This window comes from Microcaecilia unicolor, chromosome 1, assembly GCF_901765095.1.
Source record: "Microcaecilia unicolor chromosome 1, aMicUni1.1, whole genome shotgun sequence".
Taxonomy (NCBI): Eukaryota; Metazoa; Chordata; class Amphibia; order Gymnophiona; family Siphonopidae; genus Microcaecilia; species Microcaecilia unicolor.
In genome coordinates this window covers 442,847,934-442,867,466 of record NC_044031.1, presented here as the reverse complement: position 1 = coordinate 442,867,466, position 19,533 = coordinate 442,847,934, and the positions used below count along the sequence as shown (strand labels likewise).

Genomic DNA, 19,533 nt, shown 5'->3' with positions numbered 1-19,533 from the left:
GACACCCCTGGGTTAGTGACTCTACAAATGCTGGTTACAGTTTGTTAACAAGTTGCCATTGACAATTTAGTTTACAAAGTTTTTTCCACAAATAAAAAATAATTATTATTGTGTATTTAAAGTATCTATCTAAATAGATAGATAGATAGATAGATAGATAGATAGATAGATAGATAGATGCTTCTAATAAGTTTAGGCACATTAAAATAGATTAATGTGCTAAGATTTCCCTATCTAAAGAAAAGTCCTCTTCCAGCTGACTAAAAGTACATGCCATTTTCCACAACATGTATGCATTTTAACAGACTGGGAATGATAGATACACACACAGCACATGCAAATATCAGGAAATGTATTTAAAATGCCTCTTCCATTAAACAGAAATAGAAACAGTTTTATGCCTTCACTGTAATAGACAAATCTTTTATACTAGCAACAGAGAGCACTTTACTTGTCAAGCAACTGATAAGGAAAGGAAAGCTATAAAAGTATAGGGGAGGCCTTTTAGGTGTCAAATGTATTACAGGTTACATTCAATGCTGTGTGTTTAACTAAAGTACATTAATACATTATCTGCATTTGCCTCTTTTTGCTTCAAACCATCAAACATATAAACGGCGAGTGACTGTACTCACTCACAAATGCGCAGTAGAGACTTCCCTGTCTGTCCCGCCCCTGCGTCAATACGTGATGATGGGGGGCGGGACAGAGATGGAAACTGCGCCGCTGAGGTTGCTACCCCTCCCCCCCACTCGGAGTCGCCGCCGCCACGCCTCCACCCAGCCCGGGCCCTCTCTTCCCTTCTGAACTTACACATCCATTCGCCGAACGCAGCAACGCACATCAGCTGAGCTGCCCCTTCCTTCTCTGCCTGTGTCCCGCCCTCGCTGACGTTACATCACAGGAGGGCGGGGTCACAGGCAGAGAAGGAAGGGCCCACGGCAGCTCAGCTGATGTGTCTTGCTGCGTTCTTCAAATGGATGTGTAAGTTCAGAAGCGAAGAGAGGGCCCGGGCTGGGTGGAGGGGTGGCGGTGGCGGTGGCGGCGACTCCGAGGGGGGGGGGAGCGGTGGCGACCTCGCGGGGGGGAGGGGAAGGAAAACCCCAATACCTGCTCATTTTTAAAGGGCTCAACGGCTAGTTGTCATATAAACTTAGGCTTTTTCCTCAAAATGAGTATGTTTTTATTGCAGTCCAATTTTAAGTAGTGGACTGACTTTATTGTAACCTACATACTGTATATTACAAACTTCCACATTGCTGTTGGAAGAAATATAACGGTGATGTGGTGAAGACCTCTAACCTGAAGAAGTTATCAAGACCTGGCCATGTTCGCAGAGGCTCCGAGGTTGACAGCTTATAAGTTAAATAGCTTATTATATAAATAATTCCTGAAAACTTGGATCAAATGACAAAAGGGCAGCGTGTGCATTTGAAAAACTACATATACTCAGCTAGCCAAGCTGAGTGTATGTAGTTTGTGTGCATTGATGACATGCTGAGTATTATTCAGTTGCTGGGAGAGTGTTTCTATGCTTTATAGAATAGCACGCAGTGAGATGTGAGTGTGCAAATTTTGAAGACTGCCAAGTAACATCAATAATTGGTTGTTAATATCCAAATACTGATGTTTTCGAGCTCATTAGTCAATTTATTTGAGCGCTGAAATTTGAGCACGATATATAGAATCCAAGGGTAAGGGTATAATTTTATAACAGTGCACCTATATTTAGGTACCTAAAATGTGCCTATGATAAGCCTATTCTACAAAGGAATGTAGGTGCTTATCGGGCTCATTTTTGAAACACAGAAACGCCTAAAAAGTGGCATAAAGCAATTTTTGGATATTTTTCTCACAAAAATGTCCAAATCAGTATTTTCAAAACCTATTTTTACAAGTTTTTCTATGAAGTCCATCAGAAGTGCATCCAAATCTTTAGGGGGTGTGTCAGGGGTGTGTTCAGGCCGGGACTTGGGTGTTAAGACAGATGTTTTTTAGCCATAATGGTACAAAAAAACCCCCGTCTAGGACTAAAACGTAGACGTTTTGAGCTACACCTGTTTTTATAACAAATTAATACACAAAAAGGTGTCCTAAATAACCAGATGACCAGTGGAGGGAATCAGGGGTGACCTCCCCTTATTCCCCCAGTGGTCACTAACCCCCTACCACCCCCAACAAATGTGATAAAAAATATTACGTGCCAGCCTCTATGCCAACCTCAGATGTTATACTCAGGTCCATTAGACAGAATGCAGGTCCCTGGAGTAGTCTAGTAGTGGTGCAGTGCACTGCAGACAGGTGGACCCAGGCCCATACCTCTTCCTACCTGTTACACTTGTAGAGGAAACTGTGAGCTCTCCAAAACTCACCAGAAACCCACTGTACCCACATATAGGTGCCCCCTTCACCCGTAAGGGCTATGGTAGTGGTGTACAGTTTGGGGGAGTGGATTTTTTGGGGGGGTTCAGCAGACGAGGTAAGGGAGCAATGGTGAGATGTGTACCTAGGAGCTTTTTATGAAGTCCATTGCAGTGCCCCCTAGGGTACCCTATTGCTGTCATGGGATGTCAGGGGAACCAGTCTACTAAAAATGATGGCTCCTCCTACAACCCAATGGCTTGATTTTGTGCGTTTTGCACTTGGACTTTTTTTCGAAAATGGACCAAAACCAAAACGTCCCAATCACAAAATGTCCAAAAACCAAAATGTCCACAGTATTTTTGAAAAAAAAGATAGCTGTTTGTTTTTCTTTTTCAAAAATGACCTTCTTTCCTATTTAGATTTTGGACGTTTTTTGCAAAACGTCCAAAGTCGGACTTAGACGTCATATAGAAAATGCCACTCCACGTTTCTTAATAGAATACTAGAACAACAGGTGAAAGATTCATAGGAATCAAATAGTGGAACTCCTTACCACCCAAAACAAGAACTATACAGGAATATACTAGATTCTGCAAAATCCTCAAATCGTTCCTATTCAAACAAACCCTTACAAAGAACGACCATATCTCAAACAACTAATTCTTACCTGAATTGGTTATTACTCTATATACCATTAACCTTTTCTTTACTTCATGTACATTTTCTCATTCATAATAGATTTTCTAAATGTTAAACATGCCAGTATGTTTATGATACTGTATTGGAAAATTGGATTCTTACAACAAATTACTTTCTTATGTATTATTCTTTGTTATGTATCCTATACTGTTTATTGGAAGCCACGTTGAACTCAGACTTGTTTGGGATATTGTAGGATATAAATGTCAGACATAAATAAATAAATGGGCAGGGCTCAGACTATGTTGCATTCATATCTCTGGCATTTAGGCACAAATACTTACACCACCTCTACACCAACTCTGGTGTTAAGTGCTCACACCTACATTTTGCAAATAAAATAACGTATACACTGTCAGTCCTAACCTAGTCACAAGCCAATATAGAGACAAAATATCAATTCAATACATCAGTTCAAAATTGTAAAGTATTCATTCAATATTATACAAAGACATTATTGGGTCACTTCTGAAAAGGTCAAATGCAGTCCTTTATTCCAAAAACTAGTAAAAAAGGCCCGTTTCTGACACAAATGAAACAGGCGCTAGCAAGGTTTTCCTCGGAGTGTGTATGTTTGAGAGAGCATGTGTGAGAGTGAGTGTGTGACAGAGAGAGAGTGAGACTGAGTGCAAGTGTGTCTGTGAGAGAGAGAGCGTGTGTGATTCTGCTCTCTACCCTGCCACCCCTGTAGCCACTCAGGAGACGGGTGTTACAGGGACGAGGGTCTGGGAGGAGGCAGGAGTTATGTGAGGTGCCAGCAATATGCAGTATCAATGCCCATAAAGCTAACTGGTCATGTAGGTCCACATAAATAGGGTAGGAGTGCAGCAGCATATCTGTTAATTTATTAAATTGTATTTTTAGTATTGCTATTTTATGTGTGTTTTTCTGTAAGCTGCTTAGATTTGAAGTGGATTACAAGTTTTTAATAAAATAAATAAACAGCAATATTAATTTTGCCCAGTTAGTTATGCAGATGCCAGCACTGAATATCAGCCACCGGAAAGTGCGGGGTACAAATGTAATAAATAAATAAATAAAATTGTTCTAAAAAATGCTGTCACACAAACAGCAGGTATAACTTTTCTATAGCACAAAAAACGTTCTTCCTTTAAAATATTTAATTTCTTTTATTACAATACATATATCACATAAAACCACTTATGCTGTGTAAGTTCCGGAACTTGCCCAGTCACACCCTTCACTTCACCACCCATTCACATAAACCTTGTGTGGGCACATTTCTATATATCCACAATCTGTGTACATGCTACCCAATTGTTGTTTCCTCAATTTCAAATCTTCCACTTGTGTCTTAGATATTGTCCTTAAAGGTTCAAATTATAGTCCTTATAAATCATAAAAATCTTCTAAATCACATCAAGCAGGAGCACAGTGTTCACAACAAAGTCTCTCCAGCACTCTTCTTGGAGTAGTGTTAGTTCAGCAGAGTGAATCAGTGCAGTGTGTCAAGGGCTTCCTGAAATTTACATACTGTTTCCAGACTTTAAGCACCTTCTAACTCTTCACACCTCTTCACACAAAAGAGAGAAGGTGTGAAGAGTTAGAAGGTGCTTAAAGTCTGGAAACAGTATGTAAATTTCAGGAAGCCCTTGACACACTGCACTGATTCACTCTGCTGAACTAACACTACTCCAAGAAGAGTGCTGGAGAGACTTTGTTGTGAACACTGTGCTCCTGCTTGATGTGATGTAGAAGATTTTTATGATTTATAAGGACTATAATTTGAACCTTTAAGGACGATATCTAAGACACAAGTGGAAGATTTGAAATTGAGGAAACAACAATTGGGGAGCATGTACACAGATTATGGATATATAGAAATGTGCCCACACAAGGTTTAAGTGAATGGGTGGTGAAGTGAAGGGTGTGACTGGGCAAGTTCCGGAACTTACACAGTATAAGTGGTTTTATGTGATATATGTATTGTAATAAAAGAAATTAAATATTTTAAAGGAAGAACGTTTTTTGTGATATAGTTTTGGGATCTGTTCTTCTAGTTTAAATATTTATCCCCAGTAATATATATAACTTTATATAGACCAGAAATCCAAATAAAGTTTTGCAAGCATATTGAGTAATAGCATTCTTTGTATGTTTACACTGAAAATTTGCATAACTTTAATTTAATTTCTTGTGCTTTAAAAATAATATAGTCTGCCAGCCACTAACATTGACCTTTATGTATCTCTCAGTTATTCCTGCTATCTTCTACCAGTACCAACAACATTAAGACCATAAGAATAGCCATACTGGGTCAGACCAATGGAACATTTAGCCCAGTATCTTGCTTCCAACAGTGGCCAATCAAGGTCACAAGTACCTGGCAGAAACCCAATTAGCAGCAACACTGTTGGAATAGTTTGTGTTGTTTTCACAATATTGACATGTGGACTGGCATTTTAGAAAGAGCATCCAAACCATGAAGTCAACAATTGTGTAAGTTTTTTAGAAAATGTCTTATCAACATAGATCCTTTTCTAAGATTCATGCAGGACAGAATGTTTATGTAGTGGCTGTGTGAACATCAATTTTAAAATGTCAATGTAGTGGCTGTGTGAAGACCTATTTTAGTAATGCACACATCCATAATATAGAGACCAAGCACCCTGCCACATAAACATTCGAGATTCAGTGCTTCAACATCTGTGTGGGGACTTCATGAAGCAGATATCAAAATGCTGAACTCTATACACCCACAACACTGCCACCCTTTGCACCTGTCATGGTTGTGACTGTATCCTATGCCTATACTCACCTCGCCTCCTGGTGACCAGGCCTATTGCTGCTGTGGACTGTCTTCTTCCTGTTTCCCAAACATGTTCCAGAGTTCATTCCAGTCCTGATGCTCCAGCACTCCAGACTTGCCCGGGTGTTCCTGCTGCCAAGCCTCACCTGTGACCTCATCTGTAATTGCCTTTATTAAGCACCTGGGAACTTTCAGACTTGCCTTTGCAACAGAGAGGTCTTTCGTTGAGTTTTTTTTTTCTGTGTGTGTTTGTTGCTGTTCCTGCCCTGCTAGTTCTTGTCTTGCAAGCCTTCAGCTTCAGTTTTAATCCTGCTTGTGTCTGCCCTGTTTGTCTTCAGCTTCAGTTTTAATCCTGCCTGTGTCTGCCCTGTTTGTCTTCAGCCTCAGTTCTAATCCTGCTTGTGTCTGCCCTGTTTGCCTTCAGCTTCAGTTCCTCCACAGTTTGTTCCTACCCCGTCTGCTTTCAGCTTCCCTTCCAACCAAGCCTGTCTGAGAATCCTGAATCCTGTTCCAGAATCCTGAATCCTGTCTCAGCCAAGCCTGTCTGAGAATCCTGAATCCTGTTTCAGAATCCTGAATCCTGTTCCAGCCAAGCCTGTCTGAGAATCCTGAATCCTGTTCCAAGATCCTGAATCTGGTTCCAGTCAAGCCACACCAAGCCCATTCTAGAATCCAGTTGTTCCAGTCCTGCTTATTCCAGCCCTGCTCATCTACAGCTTCAGTTCCCAGTCCTGCTTGTACCAGCCTGTCTGTGTTCAGCCTCGCTTCCTGTTGGGTGGTTCACCTGCTGGTGCCGCTCACTGGCAGTGGCCCAAGGGCTCACTACTCCGGACTTCGTGACAGATTGTGACAGATTGCAAAGGCCATGAGCTCGGTAAAATCATTCTTCCAGCTGGGCTTCCAGCACATAACTTTTTTCTCTGTTCTGTTGGCAATCTGGATCCCTGCCCGGGTTCAGCTCCTAGTTCCAGTTCAAATTCCGGTCCCAACTCAGTTTCTGCTCTTGATCTTTTTATGACGCTCCATAATTACCGTGATAAACTTTGTTCTCATCCAGCCTTGAAGAATACTCCTGAAGCTGCAGCTGAGAGAGAGCGTGTCTGGGGGCTTGGGTTCTTTGTAAACCCAGTTTCGGCTATTGATTCTTCTATCACACTCTTCGAATACCGCTACAAACTGATCTCGGATCCAGCCCTGCGGGATACTCCTGAAGCCGACGCTGAAAGAAGGCGTCTTAGAAGTTCCGAGACCAGGGCTTGCCTGCAGTCTTATTGGAGTCCCGGTTTGGCTCCTGATTCCAGTCTGGGTCCCAGTCCCGGTTCAGCTCCTGATTCCAGTCCCGGTTCAGCTCCTGATGCCAGTCCAGGTCCCAGTCCCGGTCCAGCTCCTGATTCCAGTTCGAGTTTCTGTCAAGATTCTGATTACAGTCTGAGTTCCAGTTACAGTCAAGCTCCTAATTCTAGTCCAGGTCCAAGTCCCGGTTCGGCTCCTGATTCCAGTCCGGGTCCCAGTCCAGTTCCTGATTCCAGTTCAAGTTCCTGTCAAGATGCTGATTACAGTCCAAGTTCCAGTTTTAATCCTGCTTGTGTCTGCCCTGTTTGTCTTCAGCCTCAGTTCTAATCCTGCTTGTGTCTGCCATGTTTGCCTTCAGCATCAGTTCCTCCAGAGTTTGTTCCTACCCCGTCTGCTTTCAGCTTCCCTTCCAGCCAAGCCTGTCTGAGAATCCTGAATCCTGTCCCTGCCAAGCCTGTCTGAAAATCCTGAATCCTGTTCCAGGATCCTGAATCTGGTTCAAGTCAAGCCACTCCAAGCCCGTTCCAGAATCTGGTTGGTCCAGTCCTGCTTATTACAGCCTTGTTCGTCTAGAACTTCAGTTCCCATCCATCTACAACTTCAGTTCCCATCCTGCTAGTTCTGGTCCTGCTTGTACCAGCCTGTCTGTGTTCAGCCTCACTTCCTGTTGGGTGGTTCACCTGCTGCTGCTGCTCACTGGCAGTGGCCCAAGGGCTCACTACTCCGGACTTCGTGACAGATTGTGACAGCACTTCCCTGATCCAATCACATCTGAGCACACCAGTCCCCAATCTGAACTCTCCTCCTCTGATTCCCCATTATGACCATTTTCTTGATATAAAAACCCTCCCATATAGCAATACCCAACCTTCCCCCACCCTTTAGACCCTCCAGTCAGTCTTGGGACTACTCTGGGGGCAATCAGTGGTGGTGAATTGGAACACGGCAAAAGTGGCCATCCTAATCTACTGCCCCATCTGGCTCTGGGTGTCAGTATGGTGTCAGTGACCCTTAGGAGTAGTCTGCTAGTTATCACTACCATATTGACAATCAGGATGGAAACGGAGGAGGACTGCTACACCACCCCTGGTGGCCTCAGGCGAGTCCTAGGGGTAGCTGGAATGTCTGGGAGGTGGTGCAAGGTTGGGTATGGGTATGTGGGAGGGCTTTTCATCAGGAGAAAGGCCAGGTGGGGGATTGGGGAAAGGGGGGCTGATATGGTGAGGGGGTGATCAAAGTATGTATTGATCCATACATGGCAGGGGATCAGGGAAGGGTACTCAGATTGGGGGTTGGTGTGCTTGGAAGTGATTAGATCAGGGAGATACAAAGATAACATTACTTTGGGTGGTTTGCATTAGACAAGGCATAAATAACAACATTGATCTCAAGGTCATAAACAGGGACTTCCCTTCTAAAATGAGGAATGCACATTTATTTTATAGGTCTGCCCTGGTCCAGCCTTAGTTCTGCTCAAACCATGCCCCTTTGCCATCCGCATGTCCTGGCAATTTAGATGTTTCAATCTTGGTTTCATAAATTTCAGTGTCAGACATTTATCATAGATAGACATTTTTTGTGCCAGGAGTCAAAACATCTAAATCCATAGGCGCCCGGTATAAGAGGCTTGGGGAGGCTAAGCCTCCCCAGCCAGCAGGAAAGGTTTAGGGGTCCCGGGGGGGGGGGGTTTGGGCGGACGAGTGGCGCCGTGAGTGTCCCCTTTCCTCCCTTTCCATTAATTAGTATCTGCCCCGTGCCATCTTTAATTTACCTCCGCTCCGTCCCCAGCGTCGACTCGGTCGCATCATTTCAAAGCCCGCCCTGCTGCCCGTCTCTATTCTCCCCTCGCTCTCTTCGCGATGTGATTCGTTCTGCAGACAGAGTCCCGCCCTCGAGGAAATGATGTCAGAAGGCGGGACTCTGTCTGCGGAACGAATCACGTCGCAAAGGGAGCGAGGGGAGAATAGAGACGGGCAGCAGGGCGGGCTTTGAAATGATGTGGCCGAGTTGACACTGGGAATGGAGCATAGGTAAATTAAAGATGGCATGGGGCAGATAGTAAGCAAGGGGAGGGAAAGGGGAGACCCAGGGCGCTGCTGGCCCAGATGGATGGAGGCAGGGGAGAGGAGAATCGGGCTAGGTATGGATGGAGGGGGGCAGGGGACCGAAGGGAATTGTTGGATGTGCATGGAGGGCAGGGGAGAGGAGGGTTGCTGGAATGGTTGGATAGAGGGGATGGCAGGGGAGAGAGGAGGGTTGCTGGACATGGGTGGGTGGCTAGAGGGGAGAGCAGGGTTGCTGGACGTGGGTGGATGGAGGGCAGGGGAGAGAACAGGGTTGCTGGACATGGATGGAGGGGAGGGCAGGGGAGAGAGGAGGGTTGCTGGAATGGGTGGATAGAGGGGATGGCAGGGGAGAGAGGAGGGTTGCTGGAATGGGTGGATAGAGGGGATGGCAGGGGAGAGAGGAGGGTTGCTGGAATGGGTGGGTGGCTAGAGGGGAGAGGAGGGTTGCTGGACATGGGTGGATGGAGGGGGGCAGGGGAGAGAAAGGAGGGTTGCTGGACATGGGTGGCTAGAGAGGAGAAGAGGGTTGGTGGACATGGATGGATGGAGGACAGGGGAGAGAGGAGGGTTGCTGGACATGGATGGAGGGAAGGGAAGACAGGAAGGAGATGCACATGAATGAAGGGGAGAAATTATGGACATGCATGGAGAGGAGGGAAGACAGGAAGGAGATGCACATGGATGGAGGGGAAGAGAGAGAGAAAAAAATGCTGGGCATGGATGGAGGGGAGGGAAGAGAGAGGACGGAGATGAGGGAAAAGGGAGAAAACCTGCACATCGATGGAGAAAATAGACAGAAGATGGATCCACTGGACAGTCAAGTCTACAGAGGACCCAGCTTTTACTTACGGATATAAGGCAAGAAATGAAGAAGAAAGGCGGGAAGTAAAGAAATAAATGGAAAGGAAGCCCTGGAAACGGAGTTAAGAGGACAGATAGCAGCAGAATTGGATACTTGGCCAGCATGATCAAAAAAACAGTCACCAGACAACAAAGGTAGAAAAGTTCATTTTATTTTCATTACAATGTTTGTAATATGTCCACTTTGAGAATCAGGTGCTCAACATTAAAAGTTTATATTTATGTACTTATGTCTGGCATTTTATCCTACATTAAACATGAATTAGGGTGTTTTGTGGCTCTACATGAGAATTGTGATATTATGATCCCTTGTTTCATATTGTTGACGGTCTGCATTTTCCGTATGGGTGGTATATTGGTGTATTAGGTTCTGCCCAGTGTAATATTTATGGTACAGTAAGGTTCTGAGTGTGTTTTTGCACAAAGTTGTGCATAGTGTTTTGCAGTTGAGCGATTGTGGTTAGTATATTCTTTGAGCAACCACTTTATTCTTTGACATATGATACATACACTGTAGCTAATATCTAAATTTAATAAAAGGTATTAATTGTGACTTTTTATTTATTTATTTTTTCTGTGTGTTGTCAGACAATTATGGATTTAAGCTCCACCCCTGGCCCCACCCCTAACCCCGCCCCCTTTAGCCTCCCCAAACAGTTGGGCCACCGACTGCCTATGTCTAAATCACAAATGGGGCTTCTCAAATAAAGGCCATTGTTTTTACCTATTGCTCAGATTAACTTTGTTACATGACATATTCAAGCGTCAAGCACAAATTACTATTTTGATGAAATACCTCATCCCCTGCATGTGCAAGATCTCGTTTAAGCTCTTCCACTCGAGTTCTTAGTTTCTTCACATCTCCTTCATGCTGTTCAGCTCTCCTGTTAGCATGAATCAACTCTTCAATTTTGTTTTGATACTGCTTCTTTAACTTAAAGTAGGCATGTTGAAGATCAGTTATTTCCTTAAAAAGAAGGCAGTCATCATTGAAAACCTAATGAATACTTTTCCCAACAACATACAGTTAAGGATTCATACAGTATATACTGAAATAAAGATAAGCAATGGGAGACTGCTATAATTATGAATATATTTTAATAATGATAATGCAAAATTGATGCTGGTTTCTTATGCATTTCTAAAATCAACTGTTTTAACCATACAAAACATATTTGTCCTTTAAAGTCTAGATTTGGAAGCCTTATTAGCGGCTAGGCTTGTTGTATAAAGTAGGACCTGCAGTAAATAATACACATTAATATCAGTTGCATAGCTACAGGGGGCCTTGGGGATCCAGGTCCCCCATTCCAACGTGAGGCCCCCCAACCCTGGTGGCCAGTCAAGTGCCTGAGTTTTGGGCACTACTAGCTTCCTTCCAACTCCCTGCTTCAGCCATCAAGACGTTGCCTGTTCTCAATCTAACCACCTTGGTCAGCTCTCTCCTACTCCATTTCAGCACCCTACAACGCTGCCTTCTTGAATTTTCTGGGCTGCTGGCAGTGTCAGTGAGGTAAACAGATTGCCTTTGGTGGCCTGGAAGCTTTTCCTCTGCTGCAATTTCCTGTCCCACACAGGTGGGATGCTGAACAGAGGAAGAGCATCCAGGGCTGCCAAATGCAGTCCATTTACCTTGCTGATGCTGCAAGCGACCGGAAAATTGAAGAAGGCAGCAGTGCTGGGAGCCAGAACTAAGGGATTGAGTAGGAGAGAACTAACCAAGGTGGTTAAATTGAGACGGCTGAAGCCCATGACGTTTGTCTCCCACAACTCGGGCATTTGTCACACACTCAGACGTATCAACCCCCGCCCCCTTCAATACCACACTACAAGCCATATCTTCGATAGAATTGGATTTATTTTGGCCGCAGCCAGGAACATCAAAATTGTTACAACTTAAACAAATTACATTACATCTTCTACTAATCATTATGCCAGCATGCATTTCTACCCGGGTACACAGCTTCTACACGTAGTTGCATATTCTGGGCCACAGGCCAAGCCGTACCAAGCCCCTGTGGCCCCCTGTGCTGTTTTCCAAGCACCCGACGTCACTTGGTGTCTCCCGTTGAAGGAGGCACCTACCACATTTACAAAATGACGTTCTAGGCCTCCCGGCCGCCCAAGCCAGGAGACAAGCTGTATACACGTTGTTTCCTGTTGAAGGAGGCACCTACCACATTTACAAAATGACGTTCTAGGCCTCCCGGCCGCCCAAGCCAGGAGACAAGCTGTATACACGTTGTTTCCTGTTGAAGGAGGCACCTACCACATTTACAAAATGACGTTCTAGGCCTCCCGGCCGCCCAAGCCAGGAGACAAGCTGTATACACGTTGTTTCCTTATAACAAGGCTGCTCACATGCAAGCCTACCATTTGCATCAACTTGATAATTTTCCACACAACTCTTTCTGCAGCAGTAGTTACCCCAAACTTGTAACTGTTATGTGTCAAGCTGCTGTGTACCCATTGCTGGCTGTGCGTAAACATTGTAGTCTAACGCCTCGCTGCGACAAATCTTGCCTCTCAAGTGGGTGGGCGGGTGGGCATTGCTCTTCTCCTGCTTCCAAATTCAAAAGGACTTCCTGTGCAGTTCAAATTCCTCTCTCCTCCTCCCTTGCTCCTCCCCTTCTTTCCTGCCCCCTCCCCTTGCTACCCCTTGTTTCCCTCCCACTACTACCTCTGCTCTCTAGCTAGGCCCTCCCTGTACCCTCCCCCACACTTCTGTCTTCGCTGGCCTTCAGCCCGGTTGTGGTCGGCCCCCCTTTAATGGGTGTGCCTGGTTCTCAACTCGGGCATTTGTCACACACTCAGACGTATCAACCCCCGCCCCCTTCAATACCACACTACAAGCCATATCTTCGATAGAATTGGATTTATTTTGGCCGCAGCCAGGAACATCAAAATTGTTACAACTTAAACAAATTACATTACATCTTCTACTAATCATTATGCCAGCATGCATTTCTACCCGGGTACACAGCTTCTACACGTAGTTGCATATTCTGGGCCACAGGCCAAGCCGTACCAAGCCCCTGTGGCCCCCTGTGCTGTTTTCCAAGCACCCGACGTCACTTGGTGTCTCCCGTTGAAGGAGGCACCTACCACATTTACAAAATGACGTTCTAGGCCTCCCGGCCGCCCAAGCCAGGAGACAAGCTGTATACACGTTGTTTCCTGTTGAAGGAGGCACCTACCACATTTACAAAATGACGTTCTAGGCCTCCCGGCCGCCCAAGCCAGGAGACAAGCTGTATACACGTTGTTTCCTGTTGAAGGAGGCACCTACCACATTTACAAAATGACGTTCTAGGCCTCCCGGCCGCCCAAGCCAGGAGACAAGCTGTATACACGTTGTTTCCTTATAACAAGGCTGCTCACATGCAAGCCTACCATTTGCATCAACTTGATAATTTTCCACACAACTCTTTCTGCAGCAGTAGTTACCCCAAACTTGTAACTGTTATGTGTCAAGCTGCTGTGTACCCATTGCTGGCTGTGCGTAAACATTGTAGTCTAACGCCACAGGCCACGGCAACGACACCTCGTTTGCCGTGGTCCCCCACCCCTCCTAGCTGCGGTCATGCCCTAACGCTATGGCTTGTATCTATTCGCAAGTCATGTGGGATCGTATGACTTTTAATGCACACATGAATGCCTGAAGCATCCCTCCCTTACCTATACCCTGTTTTGGCTACTCTATCGCCCTGGCTCCTCTATCACCCTGACAACCCAGGCTCTCACTGTTCGGTCTCACTGCTGCCCTTCTATGCGCCCACCGCCTTTCCCTGTGCCTAATGTACATACAAGTGATGAGTGACCGCATATCCAAATCCGCTGCAGCTCATTCTGGATATGGATACCTGTAATAGAATATAATGGGAAGCGACATGTTAGCACAGTGCAAGCAACCATTATCACTTTGCTGTGGATGCCTTAATGGGTCCAATGTACCGCTTGTATACACTAGATGGGTCTGATGTAGCGCTTGTATACATTAGGTCGCCATCGGCCCAGTCTTTTGATGGCCTCTATGGACACTCCTAGCGCTGCCACTGCCGTAGCTGCCCTAATCCTAAATGAGTGGGTACTGTACATAGTGTATGAATCAGCAGGCTGGTCTTTGGTCTTTGTTTTAAGTCGGCTTGAAGGTTCAGGACAGGGCATGTTCGTTCCGATCCATTTTGATTTGCGAATAAGTAGGTCAGTTGCCGCGGCTGTAATGGCCGCGTCACGTATTAAGAGGGACATGCCATGGTGGGCATGCTTGTACGTAGCCACCAACTCACTGACTCGCAGAGCACCATGCAAAGCTAATGAGAATGCACATTTGACTTGACGGCCCTCAAACTCAGTGTCACTTATCTCCTCTAATGATGCAAAGCGACAGCCCATTTCCCTGCCGGTACTGGGTTTTCTTTTACCTGGGTAGGGTACTCCCGGCCTGCCCCATCCTTTCATCAGTCTCGTGACAACAAATGACCTAGATGGATTTTGAACAGCCACCGCTTTGGCGAGAAAACTGATGGCTGCGAACATGATTGAGACCTGGTTTCTGCTAATTCCCTTCATACATGCCGGGGGCCGGGAATATATCAGTACCACCCTTCTCTTCTAAGTGTTGACTATATGTGCGGTTGTGTATCTTGTCTGCGAGGTATCTGTTAACTATCGCAGCATCGGGTCCCATTTCCGGGTCTGCGCTCTAAAAACGAGAAAGAGCATCCACTATAACCATTCTCCCTGCCTGGTATATGTTTAGCTGTAATCACTGCGGAACTATCTGTCTGCGCACATAACTTGTGGGAAGTGCATGGCGGACAACTACTGCCATATTGTCTGAGGGAATTACAATTGACTTGTGAGATATGCCAGGTCCCCCCAGGAAACATGATATCCTACGTGGTCCCTGCTGAAACCCGAGCTTGCTGCGCACCACGCTCCCTGGAAGTAAATCTGCCGCATCTGTAAAGAAAATGCAGGGCTTCCGTGAGAGTGGGTGAATCGTGCTAAAATGAAATCCCATGGGCCAAGAACCTGCTAAATCTCGCTTGATGTCCTGTGTACATCTGAGATGAAAATGCGCTTTGTTTGTTCCCGATGTTGCTAAAGCTATTGGGAATCACCCTTATTGCGAAGCCTACTGGACCCAGGAGTTCCTGTATCTGCTTCAGCCTTGCTTTTTTACAGTGCCACCTGGTATTCGCCGCTCTGGCAAGCTTATCAATTTTGTCAGCCGGCAGTCTGGAACATCTAGTTCCAATTCAATACCTATAACGTAAGGATTCGCCGTGGGCCTACTGTTTTTTCAACAGCTAATGGGATGTCCAATTTCTGTGCCAAGTGGATAAAGACCTGTAACACATCCGTCCACTCTTGTGATTCCCGGTCTTTGAACAGGAAGTCCTTCAGATGAGGACCAGAGACCTAGCGGGGGCTAGTTGCTCCACTACCCCATGCATTGTTGGGGGAGTGTTGTCACTGTGGTGTTGTCCTCTAATATGGAATCATGCAACCTGATTGGAAACCTGTGGTGATGCACCCGTTCTGTCAGGGTAACGGGCTAACCTTGAAGCTTGTTGGCTTCCGGACCCTGTCCTGAGTTAATAGGTTGCTTTCTCCTGTCTCATAAGCTTGATGGGGGGAGCGCTAGCTCCCTCAGTACCCTGTCCCGTGCTACTAGATTGCTGTTTCCTGTCCCTGGGGAGCCTGCCTTGCCCTGCAGCATGCCTGCCCGCGCGGGCATGTCGGGTGCTAGGTGCAATGTCCGCTGCCTCCGTCCTGCCTTTGTCCTGACGGCATTGCCTGACAGGACTACCACTGGTGCTGACCCGATATGAATGGATTGTCTGCACTGCTTTCTTGTAAATTTAATATCTTAGTTAAGCTATGCCTGTCCCCTAAATATCTCATGCGCTTTTAAAATTGTATTCCATATCCCACACCAAGTCCGGGCCCCTTTCCATTTCCTTCACTATAGTGAGTGTCCTGAGTATGTGAACAGCTGAGTGTCCTAAGTATGTGAACAGCCAACGACCAGTCCATGAAGGACCCGAATATCTTGGGGTCTTATCTGTTACGCTATCCCTGCCTACGGTACCCTCCTCATGCAACTCCCACACAAGGAGGGAGAAGATATCAATCCACCTGTATTGTGAGAACGGTACCTAATGCATCGCTCCTGTGATTAAGTACTCCCACATCCTGACTGGTCCCCTGTGCACCGACCGGTGCCACAACCGCATTCTGTCCTGCCATATTGGGCTCCGTTACCCATTCTTATCATCCTGTACTGCATATCTAGTTATGTCATGCGTCTGCGCTGGAAGGAGTGTGGTGCTGTCATTAGACTTACCCCTTGCCGGTACTGGCGGTAGCCCCGCAACTATGGAGGTGGAGTCTGCAGTGCTGCTACCTCCCTTGCAGGCCCCCGCACCGTCTGTGCTTGTGGTGTAGGTCCACTGTGACTTCTAAGGTCTGGGGCCGCAGCACTCCGCGTCTTAGCTGGCGGAGTTTTGGTGGGCCGCTTGGCTGGCCTTGCTGGTGCATAGGTCTCCTTCACACACTACAATGACATTACTGCAATGGAGAGACTAAAAGAATAGACAATTTAAAGCAAAATGACCTCATAATAACTGATTGTGGTGACACCGGCTTCCCCAATCGCTGCGTGCATCCTATGGTGCCTGTGTAAACTGTACCCTCCTTGCTCACAGCTACATATCCGACTGCGTGCTGTCTGCGCAGTGCGCCCTTCCTTAAATGGCCGGCCTAAAGCCCCACGGGCGATGGCTGTTACATTCAAATTTGGCCTGGTAGTCAAAACGGCTGCCGTATGCAAAATGGGCCGCTAAAATTAAAATGGACTTCCTGTGCAGTTCAAATTCCTCTCTCCTCCTCCCTTGCTCCTCCCCTTCTTTCCTGCCCCCTCCCCTTGCTACCCCTTGTTTCCCTCCCACTACTACCTCTGCTCTCTAGCTAGGCCCTCCCTGTACCCTCCCCCACACTTCTGTCTTCGCTGGCCTTCAGCCCGGTTGTGGTCGGCCCCCCTTTAATGGGTGTGCCTGGTTCTTTCCATCTCCTCCATGCACCTGTCAACCTGTTGCCCAAACAACGCAAGCAAATCTATCAGCATATCTATCCATGTTGTTGTTCTTTATTGTTGGTAGCATTTTTTTTTTCACTTTAAAATATGTTTTATTTTGCATAACTCCGTAACAAGAGCACATGTCGCTCACATTTGCCCACACATGGGCTCATAAGTACTTAACTACTATGCAGCTACATCGAAAAACCCAACTCATCACTGTACCCACTACAGCAAATAACCAGTGCATCTCCCCCCCCAAAAAAACAGCAACCACTGCCCATCTAAACCTTATACTCCTAAAATACATCAACCCCCCTCCCCTTTACTCTAACCATCACCAGCCCCTACTCTGTTTCAAGGCACCCCATGTTTCTTTGGGACACTCTCGCTCCCCCTCCCCACTAACCCTCCCCCCTCCTATGAGATCCCATTAACCTAAATACTTGTCAATCACTGTTGTAAGTGAACCTATCTTCCCTTATGTCGCCCTATCCGCTCCCTGCGGTAGGCCATTAATCTCTCCATTTGTATTAACTGACCCAATTTACATTTCCAATCACTCAACGTCGGAGGATCTACCCTCTTCCAATACTGTGCTGTGAGGCACTTAGCTGCTACCAGCCCCCAGCGCAACAATTTCCATTCCTCCCAAGATTCCCTCTCATTTTATAAACCCAACAGACACACCAAAGGACTGCACACCAGGGATGATCCAATTAACTTTACTAATGCTTTCATAACATCTTGCCAAAAAGGGACCACCCCGGGGCATTCAGTGATCACAGGATGGCATGGTTCAATAATAAGACATGCATGCAGATGATTTATTCAAAAAGAAGGTTCTACACTTCAAAAAAAAGCTGTCAAGATGGAGGAATAATAAAAGATATTGAAGAGGCTGAGACGGAGCAAGGGAGCTAAGCAACTATACCTGAGGGTGTCATCACTTCCTCTGAGGAATGCCACCTTTAACAAAACCACCTTATACTTAGAGGGACAAATAGCAGGAAACACTCAGATCATCTACAGCAAGCCCCATGTGCAATGGGAAATGTTGATTGCCACTGAACCAGGGGCGTAGCCAGACAGCAGATTTTAGGTGGGCCTAGGCAAGAAGTGGGTGGGCACCAAGTGTTCTCCCTCCCCCACAAACACAAAAAAAAATATCTCAGCTAGCGGGAAAATGCTTCCCTGCACCTTAGCTGTCTGCAGCAGGCATGCACTGAAAACGGAGCATGTGCAAGTGCCAGTATTGTGGAGAGCAGCGTTTTTGTTACCATCGGGGAAGTTTTCAGCTTGCGGAGCTTGGGATCCCCAACAGCTACTGCTAAACATGTGCTACTGTTGGGTGGGCCTGAGCCCTAACTAGGTGGGCCTTGGCCCACCCAGGCCCACCTGTGGCTATGCCACTGCACTGAACCCACAAATTCCCTCTCCTTGCATAACACTGCAACTCTTACACTTTAATTTATTACCATTTCTATACCGACCTTATCCAGCACAAAGTAGAAATCAAACATATATAATAAAATATTACAAAACATATCTAATACAATACAATCTCACAACAAAAATAATGTTGTCATGTCAGTATACCTTGGAGAATAAGGCAATACTCATCAAGGCCATTGAAAATATATGAAGAGACATCCCACAAAATTGTGAGAAGGGGAGTTTGCTCACACCCTTTTCAGTAGTAGCTCAAGGTGAGTTATATTCAGACACAGGAGGCATATTTTATGCCCTGGAGGCTTACAACCTAAGTTTGTACCTGAAGCAATGGAGGTCTAAGTGAGTTGCTCCCGATCACAAGGAGCAATGGTGGGATTTGAACTGGGATTTTGTGGATCTCAGCCTGCTGCTATAACATTAAGCTATTCCTCCACTCAATTAATTGCAGAAATAAACCCTTCAAAATCGGCTCAAAGCCTACTACATTCAAAATGAACTCTATTACTACTATTCTCCTTCTGAATCAAAATGATTGGCTTGCCACCCTCAAAAGACACCTGCACCCACATACCAATCCACCAAAATCAATGGCAATTCTTAAGATTCACTTTCCACAAACCAAGCTTCCTCCCCAACCTGGTGGTCTAGCGGCCCTCTTCCCCGCATCCCCCTGTACATTTGTTGGAGAAGGCAATAGTACACTCCCTCCTCTTCCAGTGCCACCTTGAAAATGGCAGTGCCCAGCCCTGCCCAGTGCATCCTGGGATGCGCTGGGCAGGACTTCACACCATATAAGCGAGAAACTCCATTATATGGTGTGAAGCCCCACCCTGCGCATCCCAGGTGGGCTGGGCGCCACCATTATCAAGGTGGTGCTGGAAGAGAAGGGAGTATACTACTCCCTCCTCCAACACTAAAGGTATAGGGGTGCAGAGAAA

The 19,533-nt window shown here is 46.1% G+C and overlaps 1 protein-coding gene across 2 annotated transcripts in view; it reads right to left on the bottom strand.

Moving 5' to 3' along the window:
- The window catches only part of CCDC102B (coiled-coil domain containing 102B), a 567,471-nt gene that overhangs the window by 189,650 nt on the left and 358,288 nt on the right, over positions 1-19,533 (bottom strand). Inside the window, exon 6 of one of the 2 annotated variants that reach the window (XM_030212667.1) lies at positions 10,850-11,020. The exons of the other annotated variant lie outside the window; for it this stretch is intronic. Coding sequence (XP_030068527.1) covers positions 10,850-11,020 — 171 coding nt within the window. The remainder of the gene's footprint in view (positions 1-10,849; positions 11,021-19,533) is intronic. 2 annotated transcript variants of the gene reach the window in all.